The sequence below is a fragment of the Ischnura elegans genome, chromosome 6 (genome assembly GCF_921293095.1).
Source record: "Ischnura elegans chromosome 6, ioIscEleg1.1, whole genome shotgun sequence".
NCBI lineage: Eukaryota > Metazoa > Arthropoda > Insecta > Odonata > Coenagrionidae > Ischnura > Ischnura elegans.
Window position 1 is genome coordinate 21,784,563 of NC_060251.1, and position 12,230 is coordinate 21,796,792.

General features: G+C 35.5%; 1 protein-coding gene across 1 annotated transcript in view; it reads right to left on the reverse strand.

Annotated features, from left to right (window-relative positions):
- Positions 1 to 256: 256 nt before the first annotated feature.
- LOC124160974 (MFS-type transporter SLC18B1-like) overlaps positions 257 to 12,230 on the reverse strand; it is a 32,891-nt gene continuing 20,917 nt past the window's right edge. Inside the window, exons 4-12 of the mRNA XM_046537112.1 lie at positions 12,052 to 12,125; positions 8,250 to 8,397; positions 6,007 to 6,075; positions 4,846 to 4,957; positions 2,094 to 2,284; positions 1,417 to 1,613; positions 1,185 to 1,280; positions 830 to 998; positions 257 to 577 (exon numbers count right to left, since the gene is read on the reverse strand). Coding sequence (XP_046393068.1) covers positions 404 to 577; positions 830 to 998; positions 1,185 to 1,280; positions 1,417 to 1,613; positions 2,094 to 2,284; positions 4,846 to 4,957; positions 6,007 to 6,075; positions 8,250 to 8,397; positions 12,052 to 12,125 — 1,230 coding nt within the window. The 3' untranslated portion in view covers positions 257 to 403. The remainder of the gene's footprint in view (positions 578 to 829; positions 999 to 1,184; positions 1,281 to 1,416; positions 1,614 to 2,093; positions 2,285 to 4,845; positions 4,958 to 6,006; positions 6,076 to 8,249; positions 8,398 to 12,051; positions 12,126 to 12,230) is intronic.

Below are 12,230 nucleotides of genomic sequence, written 5' to 3' on the forward strand. Positions count from 1 at the left end.
CAAGCTTCCTTGATAAACGCCTTCCTTATTTCTTCCTTTCACCTAATCTCAATGACTTATAATGTGCTGGCTGGGGAGTATAGTGAGAGGAGTTTGGATTTGCAACTGACTGGAATAATAAGTAGGAGATGTCAGGTCTCAAGAGAAGAGAATGTAACAGAGGGTTTTTAGAGGATCAGAAAAATATAGTCATCAGAGGAGTTTCAAGGTAGGAGTGTCAGTAAATAATGTAAAAAAAATGATATATAATCATCTCCCGTAAAGAAAATCTGATGAGATTCATGTAATCCAGGAATGAAACTTGTACAAATCCTTATGAAGGATATCAGTGAACATGATTTGATTTCTCAAGAATACTTTTAATATATTTTACAGGTTGTCATAATATAGATGATGTCATTCTTTAAAAGAGGGTAGAGTCACTAATTGATCCATAGGTTTTGCCTTTCTTTGTAGATGCCACTAAGAGGCAATTGCTGTGGATCCCGGAAGAAGAAGATGGTAGCTGGTTGCTGTGGGTGTCTCTGTGATGCTTCTCTAGTTTCTTGATAAAATGATGGAACAAATGGACCAATATCTGAAATGGAATGTCATACAGTAATAATAATAATTCTAACAAAAAAAATCACTCTGTAAAAACTTAAAAAACTAAAATTTGGGGTCATACATAGACAGCTCTCTGTTCTGCTGTATGCATGCCACTGCTCACATTGAAAATGAATGAAAATCGGACAACTTTGATGAAAGTTCATCTCATTAAATTTTGCTCATCAGGTGGACACAGATAATTTTGTTCGCAGCGCAAGATTCAAGAGAAACTACAACGTACACATAATGTATGCATGGATGACACCACCATTGAACCATTTCTAAATCCAACGGCATCAAAGAGGAGACCTCCAATGGAAGGGCCTGCAAAAGCACCAAAAGCAAAAGAAGATGCCCAAAGACCTGACACAAGTGAGTAGGTCGATATTCCATCAGGGAAGCCACCTGACCTGAAGACCAAGAAGATCAATTTAGTGGAAGGTTAGAGGTGAAGGGAGAACTCATGTACTCTGTACTCATTCATGAATATACAATTTTAAAATTTGGTTATTTCTAATATTTCCAAATTATCAGAAAACAGAAATTAATTAATTTTGTGATTCGATTTTTTGATATTAAAACTTTTTAGGACTTACAGAGCCGAGGCCATTCCATCGACAAAGGCTGGAACAAGGATGAACCCAGTGCCAATTCCATGGATAATCAACCCACAGATTGACAGCCATAGGATACTTAACAAAAATAAATATTTTTATCAGTTAATGCTATCTTTAGAGAAATCTTACATTTCTAAATGACTTGAATTTGTCTATACGAGGAGTGAATTGTACCATAGCCATCATAATCAACAAGTTTTCAAATACTTACGTTGGCAGTTCAGGGAAAAAAGGTGCTGGTCCTGTTGCAAAATAGGAGACTGCAACAAATGCATGGCCCAGACAAAGAGCAGTTGATGCTGACAGAACTTTATTGTCACAAAGGCGACCAACCAATGGAGCAGAAAAGGCATAGAATCCTCCATTTACCACAAAAACTGCTCCCATGATGGATGGCAAAAGGCTGAACTATTAAAAAATGAATTTTTCATGCTGTAAAACTTATCTTATACTAGGGGTACAAACACAATATATGAATTTACAATTATTCAAGGCTTAAGAATCGGTGTGTATAAAAGGTTGATGGAAAGGTTCTATATAAGCATATGCGTAATGCAATTTCATCTTAAATCCAATTTATACTGCCACACTTATCATAAATATTATGGCTAAACAAGAAAGCAGAGGAGTCTTCAGACAATAATACATATTGCCATTTAAAATAATTACTTTTATTTTTTTCATTACTGCACATTCACTGAATTCAATTCATTATTCAGTTCAAAAATAACTCGCATGAGTTTTCACAAAAAAATATGCATTATTATAATCCCAATGTGGAGTCTGTATTTTTGGAAGATAGATACAAGTATCTTAATTTTTTACTTAACTATAGTCATGCTATAAGAAAGACATCTGAAATGCATGTTTTCCAAGCCACAAATATACCTGACGTAAATGAGGCTCCAAGGTAGCAGCAATGAAACCAAGGCTCAACGATGATGCCGAAATGGAAAGACAATCTATGAATATTGATGGAATGGAAAGGGCAGCAAAGATTCCATCCTTGCTAGGTCTCAGACTGTCAAAATTTGGAGCTTTACTTCCCATCTCCGAATCACATCTATCAGTTTGTGTCACTGAAAGTAGGTTTTAATGTGATTATTCCTAGGCATATTGTTACCGATCAACAATAGAGAATACTGAAGTCATTAAAAGCCAAAAAAGTCAAGAATAATTTAAGGATTATGGTAAATTATTATGTGGCTGCCACAAGAAGTGTATATTTTTATACATAGTTTCAATAATTCAGCATATTATTAGGGAGGTTCACATAATAATGTTTCATGTAGAAAAGAATAAGTTGAAACTCTTCAAATGCTCTAATAAAGAAGGATTTTCACAAAGTTACACTTTAAATCATTATACTAATAATGCAATATAAAGTTTCAGCATTTGGTTAATGTGTTCTCTTGTTTGGTTTAAAAAGTCAAAATAATAGCTCAGATTTTTGTAGATTTAAGCTTGATTAGTCTAAAATATTAATTTTAAGGCAAAATCAAAATGAAGCCACTCGTAAGAAGTTTTAAACTGCTCTATTTTTTTGTAGTAAAATCAGCAAAAATAAAGCATTGAAATTTCCCAGAATGAAAGTAAGACTATGAGCACCTTTAAAATATCATAAAAAATCGAGAAAATATGATTTTTTTATTGCTGATTGGCATTAAAATTTACCATAAATTTCTCAACAAATCTATGTGTCACCAATAGTGGAGAACATTTTTATGTGCATTTTGAATGTTGGCGCCATTATATTGCTTTTGTTAAAGATTTATTTGCAAACTGGCAAATTGGGAGGTTTGATATTATCATTTATACATGTACATACGAGTACATTATCATTTATAATTGAAGAATTTACCTTTTTAGAACTGCTTCTCAAGTTTTAATTCTTATTTGCACAAATATCACCTGGAGATTAGTTTTAGAAATCATATACATGATCCAGAAGAAATCAATTTTTCAAAAACCGTCTTGTCTATTCTGTTTGATTTCTCATATGATAAGGCTTATAATACGATAAAAGATAACTTTACCTTACCTGTCTGTTGTAGATGAGTGCAATAAAAATTAACGCAATTTTTTAGAAAGAATCTTCCTTAGACAGTGGGTCATGTTTACTGTTGGTCAAATAGTAGTAATGAAAATAATCTGTTATTTATCTTTTCGTGTGCAATAAATACTGAAATTATTATAAAACTGTTACTGTGTATTACGCTATTGGAAAGTTCTATCTAGAGCATTAATTTCCACTACTACTATAAGAGTTAGAGTTTTAAAAATTCATATCTGTTTTCATTAGCATTTTGGCTGAGGAATGTATTAGTACTTTTAATTCTTTATGATACCGAAATACCTCACCCCATTGGATATCCAAATGTTTCCTTTCAAAAGTTTTCATCATAGGTCAAAATCATATGATCACAAATATGTTGTCTCAAAATTGTAAAGGTGAAAATTTCACGACTGGTAAAACGTAATAATGCTTTATGCTTCTATTATCTATTTAGTAAATTTTTTATTTGAAACTGTGTTGAAATCTAAAAAAACTCCAAATAACCTTATCGAAAAACCCTTTCTAAATAACATAGGGTTGTTTTTTATCTTCTGAAACTCCCATTGATTTATTTTTCATATGATATTTTTACACTTACAATTAGTGTATTACGATTATATATAACGTACACTTACAATTATATATAACGTAGAATTTAAGATTGCAAAAAATCTTTGGCTCAAGTTATGGCTTTTTTTTACCCCTATCATATATGCTTCACGATAGACGCGAGCGTTCTGGGGGCCACATAAGCTCAGGGCCCTCGGCAATCGCCACCAGCCAACCTGGCCAGATCGCCCCTGCTGTTATCAATTGATCTGCTGAAAAATTGCTGTCACCTATTGGAGACATGAGAACATGCAACCTCACACGATTCTAATGTTAGCGCATCTACAGGTGTCCATACAATGGGTTCTATACAGATGACCCATTGCAGTTTCTCGAAAATGGTTAACACAAGTGGGACATTTGAGGAATAGTTATCACTCCTGATAATCAGGGGAATTTTCAGGATTTTTTTTCTGGGGGGGGGAGGGGGGCACAAGCGTCTGACAGGTCTTCTCACATTTGAGATTAAAAACAAAACAACAATTACTGTTGAAAATATTCCCTTTATTTTTATATAAAAGTTATAACTATTAAATTAAATGATTGAGACTCCTTAATACGCAAAATAAAACGAACGTCATGATGAGTGTTTTAAAAACCTTATCTATTTTTTAAGCGTCTGGGGGGAGCATGTGCCCCCCCTAAATCCGCCTATGCTGATAATCATTCCTCAAAAAAAACCAACAATGAAAACCAGGGCAAGCGCATTGTAAATGCACACAAAATAACCAATAAATCCGACAAAAATCGGCACAAAAGGATTAATTTGCGAGTAACATCTCCCTCGGAGTGAATATATCTTCACGCTCAAATGAAACATTTTCAGTGAGTAACCACAGAAAACAAAAAGAGTAAGGGAACCAAAATTTCTCTAGAAGCAGAAGTGGTGCCACAACCTTTGTTCTAAAACATTTGGAAGTGAATGTTTATGTGTGAGGAAATTAGCAAATCCTAGTCAGTATTCAAGTTACCTACCTCTGTTGTTGCTGCTTGGATGATTAAAATCTGGAAGAATGACGTAGGTCACTGCCGCAGCTGTGAGTAGTATTCCACCCATTACTATGAATGGTGTCTTGTATCCTCCAACCTGAAACAGTGAGAGGCAAATGTCAGCTTATGGCTTGCGTATGCTAATAATCAGTAAAATGTTATGGTAGTTGCCATCAAACCACTCAGAAAATTATAAAATGTATCAATTTGGTGCTGGATGTAGAATTTTGTTGATAAAAAAAATTTGAATTATTGTATGTACACATGTAAACCATGCCTTCTTGTGTATCCCATGCACGCCCATTTTTGGGCTGGCTGGTGAGGAAAAACAAAAACTTCCTAATGCTTCTTGGGTGTGGTCTTACATGGGAACTCATGATTAATGCTAAAGTGACAAATTTATGTTTCCATGATTAATAAGGTTAAATAATGTTAGAAACGTAATTCCTGCAAAGTTTTCCTACGTAGTTTCATTGCTTAACTCTGGAGAAATAAACGATAAGAATTTGAGGGAAAATGGAACATGGCTTACATAAAAATTTGGAGGACTCGTGTGAACCGCGAATCCCCATGTTTTCACCTGCATTTCCAGAAAATAGGTGTGCGGCTTATACACGTAAATACAGTAGATGGCATCTGACAGCAGTGGTGCAGCGAGGGGGGGGTTTAGGGGGATAAAACCCCCCCAGAGCTCAGAAAAATTATTAAGTTTAATAAATTTTACTTAATTGGATCAATATTACTAATAGAATAGTGTAAGGATTAAAAAAATATCCCTCAGAAAGCCGTAAAAACTCACAATTTTGAACCATTTATCTTAAAATTCCACAATTTATTAATCTCGCACCTACCGCTTATCCTGGTGGGTATTCCATACCCCCACACACCCCGGTATTAGTTGCACCTAAACCCCCTCCAGCCTTAATTCCTAGCTGCGCCCCTGTCTGACAGTAGAGGCCATTTTTGTTATGAAGGAAGGCTGGGGATACAGGAGTGGGGAGAAAAACCATGCATCAGCATTAGCCTACTCTTAACTAAAGATGGAAAGGTGGACTTCAGCTTTACATCTTATCTGGCAGATGAAGCATCATATGTACTTGCATTTTGGATTCCCATCTAAGTAAATGATGAATGAAAGAAGCTTACCTGATAGAGAAATCCACCAATTGTGGGTCCAGCAATCAGGCCCAATCCAAAAAATGTTTCCAGAGTGGCCTGAAAGAAATGTTAACGAATTATGAATGCATTGTTTACCAGTTATATCTTATGTGTGTATTTAATATGTCTCTATTTAACTGACTAATTATCATTGCAGCAATATAAACCCTTTGTAAACGTTTTGAAAATATTTTCAAAATCATTAAAGATATATATAGTTGGAGGCTATCAAGGTTATGGTGTTGCTGGTATTTTTTACAGGAAATTTTCTGGATTACATTGAAGGAAAGCTGATGTATTTTAGGGAACCAAAATAATGCTATATATCCAGTGAGTTAGTTTGATGCATGCTTCAACATGAAAGAGAAGCTGATAGGAGAATTGAGTGCAGAGCTGCATCAAACCAATATAAAGTTTGTTGAGAAATGACAAAAATGATGACAAAGATGTTTTTGTTTTCACCTTCAGAAAAGGTTTTAGATCATTGCTCATACACTATCTTGAAATTTTTGCCAGAAGAATACTTTTATTATCACAACTACTCAATGAAGCGGTGTGTAATGTAGTGCTGTAAAAATCTAATTACTTTATCCCCCATAAAATCGTATATTTACAGATTAATTTGTTGGTCCATGGATTTCTGTCATATAGGTTAAGCTCAAAAAAAAAATTATTTTAAATTTCAATCAAAAACTTTTTTCTCTGCCACAGGAAATTAGGGAAATAATCAGCAGAGAGGGGTGAGTTGTCTGAAAAATCATGAAATTTTGAATTGGAAACTTTTATTTCTTCATACTAATTTTCATTCAATCACTTTGGATAAATTGTATTGTTATTTTAATGGAGATATTTTTCTTTGCTAATAAATACATTATTAATAAATTGTGACATTATATTTACTTTCTTATGACAGAAATGATGTGTGTGGCTTTTTTCTGGGATGATTTTAGGCACCAGTTTGCAATATTTTCCTGATAAACTTTAAATTATAGCCCAGTCTGGGCCTTTTACTCAAAATTTCAATTTGTTTTATGGTAAAAAGAGCTCTTAAAAATACTTCAGGATAAAATGAAATCATGATAGAGGGACTGGGTTTCAATGAGATGTCATCATCATTTACAGGCAATATGTAATTCTGGTGATGCATCTCCTCTGTATACTTTTCCATTGTCAGAGGAGAGGAGTGTTGGGAATGGCGGAAGTCATAGCTTTTTTCTATTCTAATCTAAGCTATTTTTATGGGAATAAAGAAATAAAAACTTTGTAATTTTTATTTCTTTATTTCCAATGTGGAAAGGTTTCACAAAGTAAGTAAAGCCTGAAGTTATCAGTTATATTTTCATGGGTGCTGAGTTAGGGTGCTTACAAAGTCAGGAAGTTTCAAAATGTTATCAGGCATATTTTAGGGGTGGAACTAGGAGTTTTGCCAGGGAGGGAAAGATCAGTTTGCTGCCCCCCTCCCCTGAACACCTCTCTTCCTTTTTCTACCCCCACCACTAAAATATAATTCATCCTTAAGCTGTTTTTTTTAGATGCGGTAGTTGAAATTACACACTGTATGTTTGCTATTAAGAATTTTTACTAATATTAGTGTTTAATGATTAGTAAATTAATACTTATTGTTCATTAATTTAATTAGAATAATTTAATAACTTACAAAAACTAATAAAAATTTTCCGCCCCCTGAAATATGCTGCCTGGAGCACGTGCCCCCTCTACCCCTCCCTAGATCCGGGCTTGGGGGATTTGTGATCCTAGTTCTAATCTAGTTGAAAAGGGAGGCTCAATCGAACACAGTTTAGGGCATGCATATTATATTCAAATTATGAAAAACAGTAGATTTCCAAATTTAAGAATACTTGTTTGCATGCTAAAAAAGGGGTTGGTGTTGTTGAAATTTCATTTCTAAGATGAGTCTATAGTTTTTCAGCTGTGACGTGATATTGATTGCATTTTCAGATGAAGAGATTGTGATAGAAGAAGGTTTGATGATGGCATGTAAAAATCTTCTAGTTTTCCTATTTGTCAAGGGCATAGATATTGTCATTTTTCATGGAGTAAAATATGATGATAAAAAAATCTCAATGGAATGGAAAAGAGTGGGTGGATGCACACAGCGCTTTCACCACTGAGCGTAATTAATGCATACCATTATAGTTAAGTTAATAGCAGCACGGTTATTACACTGGTTGAATTAAGTAATTTGATAAAAATTAATGCCTACAACTCACGAATGTGGTGGCCACCGTCTCAGGAAACTCAATGGCGATTATTGTGAAGGAGGCCGTGACAGATGCAGACGTCCCTAATGCCTCCACGATTCTCACGGCAAAGGACAGAATGAGGAAGTCTTCACTCTTCCATATGAGATCCAATAATCTGAAATTGACAATGCCTAATTATTTTACATCATTTGGATTAAGAAAAAAGTAAAAAAAAATTTTTTTGATATAAGCCAAAAGGGGTGTAATTTCAGGTTTTCCTTTGAATTTTTACAATTTTATTGAACAAGTGCTGTAGATTTTGTACGGGCAAAATGTGAAATTACAAATAAAAATGTAAAAATGCGTGCAGCAAAGATGCTTTTGTGAATGAAATAAGATATTTCCGTCAGCTATTTGCTGTTTTACACTTTAGGCATTATTTGCTAGTATGTATGTGCAAATAACTTAGCAAGCATCTTCGTGAAAAATCTGTGAAAACTTTGCTCCAGTGGCTTTTTATATATGCTTGAATGGAGCTGCAGAACTTATTAGTCTTTCAAGGTGCGTGATATCCTGATATTATATACTGTGAGAAAAAATAACTCGCATCATATGTTATCTGAAGCCTCAGCAAAACTGAAACTTTTGCAATAATAAAGTTCAAAAAGTGTAATATTTGTGCAATCAAATTTTTTGGTTTTTTACAAAGGAAAATTCCACTCTTTTTTTCGCACCAATTGATTTTTGCCTATAAATGTCATGCGAGCCAAATTTTTTATGCAATTTATAAATTTAACTTGGAAGGGAAAAGCCATTTTGCTTATATTTAAATAATCACCTCTGGCTATGGCACAAATATTATTTGATGTGTTCTCAATTTCAAGACCTCAGCGATATAGGGAAGGGGGTCAAGTTGACCCCCTTCCCTATATCAACTCTCCTATCCCCCGAAATGTTTGGTAGATACACTCTTGAAGTATACCCTTTCAAATAAATCCTCTCCTTACTCCTGATGAACTCTATCTAAAATTGCCATGAGATACAGGCTTAAGTTCCCTCCCATAAATCACACTCCCGCGATGCAATCCTTCCCAATATGAAGTCATATATTTTTTCTGGCCACAGCTGTGCCTGCTGTTTACAAAATGTAGATTGAATATATCATTTACCGTGGGTGCCTACTAACTAATGAGGGATGGGTGTGTCTCTTGTACAATCAGTAGAGGCAATCCTAGAGATGAAGTTGAAAGCATTTGGCATGACAAGAGGCTGCCAGGTGATACACGCGCGAGCAATAACTTGGCGTTCTACAATTTTTATCCGTTTCATGTTCGAACGGCAATGTTCAGGCGCGCAATGATGGTTGCGTCATTTCTGGATACTCCATTCCCGTATTTGTGAGGGTAGCGCATCATATTTCGAACGCGACAAACTTAGTGGCGGCTTGCCCATAAGGACTGTCGGACGCCGCCCCTCCCGTAGATTTGAAAAAGGAAAAAAAAATTAAATACCCATTCAATTGTAATTATACATTTATTTACCAAGGTGTTTTTTCAATCGCATACATCGAAAATGTAGGAAAAAAACACACAAAAATAGCGCGAGAAGTTCTTATTTGTAGCCGCGGGGCGTTGGCCAGAACGTCCCAATCCAACACCATGCAGTTATATGAAGAGTGGTAGTGGTGGGGGCTGCTGGTGCTATGAGGCGTCTAAGCTGGTGCCTTACGGAAGTCTTGGGACGCCGCCCGAGCATGCGCAGAACGACTTATCTAGTGAGTTGACATCGCCGCGCCACCCGGCCGCCGTATAATCTTGGTGTTGCAGAATACCTTGTTTTTGTGACCAGTTCACTTATTATGTGTAAATTGCTTTAATGTAAATAGGCTTAGTTGTAGTTGAGTTAATCGAGTTAGTGTTAGCGATTGTATTGTGTATTAGTGGTCATTAGATTGCCTAAAAAACTCACTAAAATACCCAAAATATTAAAACATTTTGACCCCTCGGTGAAGTGTGCCCCTCCCAGAATTTGACTCACGAGCCGCCACTGGACAAACTCATACACGTCTCACTGCAGAAAGGAACATAGACAAGTAGAAACAGACGTTGGGAAATGGGCAGAAGCAGAGAGGAGAAGTTAATTTTTCGGAGAGTAAAGTAATGCTGTATTTGCACCTTTCATTAAATGAGACAAATTAGGCAGGAGACAAATTATTTGATCGTGACATTGGGTTGTGTTGTATAAATAAGATATCTTGATAAAATACAATACATAAGAAGAAACTCTTTAAAATACGCCCTATTTTCGATAAAAAAAAAACTGAGGGGTGCGTGAGAAAATTCTCGTATTGCGACGATTTGCGAGCTATATAGAAAGAAAATAAATGAAGATTGCATCATAAAACATTTTATTTTATGACTGTATGATATAATAAAACGAATTAAATTATAATAAATTGGGAAAAAATTAAGGACTAGAAAAGTGAGGGAAACATGATCTTTAATGATGCCTTAAAAGTTAATTTGTTCAAATTTTCGTATTCTTAAACATCATATAAGCATTAGAATATTAATGATTATAAAGCATTATAATCTTAAGATCTTATATACGCATTAAAATAAGACAAAATATCGTTTCTTTTAGTTTCAAAGCTCTATAAAATGCATTGAGGCCACAAGTTGTGAATATCATGAACATATGAAACGGAAAGGGTTTTATAAGAACTTAAATTGCTGTAAATGAAACAGAATTTGTGACTTCTACTTGAAATTCAAATTTCAAATGGCGTCTAGTTACGTGGAACATGATATAGTGTTATTTTTCCTCTTCAGTAGATATTTTTAGACCTTTCGCGCAATCACTCGCGCCTCTCCCATTCATTGGCAGATATATATAGAGGGGGAGGGGAAGCCCCCCCCTTTTGTGGGGCCATCCGCATTGCCGAACATTGAAGGACCACAATTGCAACTTTTTTATATCATAAGATGTAATTGTCTTGTGCAGCTATTATTAGTTATTATCTAGCGATTTGATTGTTGGATTATTCTTCCTCATAGGATAATCCTCTAAAATCGCCGGCACAGTAATGGCTTTGCCTGATTTCGCTATTTGGTAGGCCCTTTTCGCTTCTATAGCGTTATAGCATCCCTTCCAACCCTATCCTACCCCAGAGGCGTCGTCGGGCTCCTATCGCGGCGGCGCCTCTTTCCTTTTCCCTTCCTCTCCTCCCCCCTCCCCGGGTGATCGGGCGTATAAGTCTCGGACTTGGTTCCCGGCCCCGGTGGTTGTATCCTCTAAGGGCTCCCCTGATCCTAATTCATAGTCTTGTACATTGTATCAATTTCAATAAAACTTTCCGAAACTTTGCATGTGACTTCATTATTTTTTAATTACGATAAAAATAAAGGTCGCTCAAGATATCTTTTGCGCCCCGCCGCTTGAGGTTTTTTTCTGTATCCGCTACTGCTCTCATTCCTACCGAATTATTTTCCCGGGTGATAGTTTGCTAGCAAAAACAGGCGAATGCCTTTGGCTGCACTTCTTTCTCATCTCGCAAATATTCTCACGAAGGTAGTTCGTGAGTCATATGGAAAACTATTAATCTTTCTTGTGTTACAAAAATATCAGGAAAATGACGCAAATGCTATAGACATCTGTACCTAGTTTTTTATATCCTTTCACTCTGGTGCTCTCCCAGTATCGCGCTAGAAAATGACTGTACTGTTGCGCCATAGAAATTAGATTTGGCAACGGCTAGTAAATAATCTTTTATGGATATGGGAGATAATTTTCATTCGTAGTTGTTGAGTTAATTTTCTTTCGTACTTACCCGAACAAAAAGGAACATACTGCGGCGACGAATATGCCAGCATTGTAAGTGAACAGCGGCCCTAGAGTCTCGAGCTGAAATGTAATAATTTTAGCATTAATCAAAATTCACGTAATATACCTAATTTACTCACATTTTTCTGCAAGCGCGTTTTGGAAAACCGTAAATAAAAATTTATC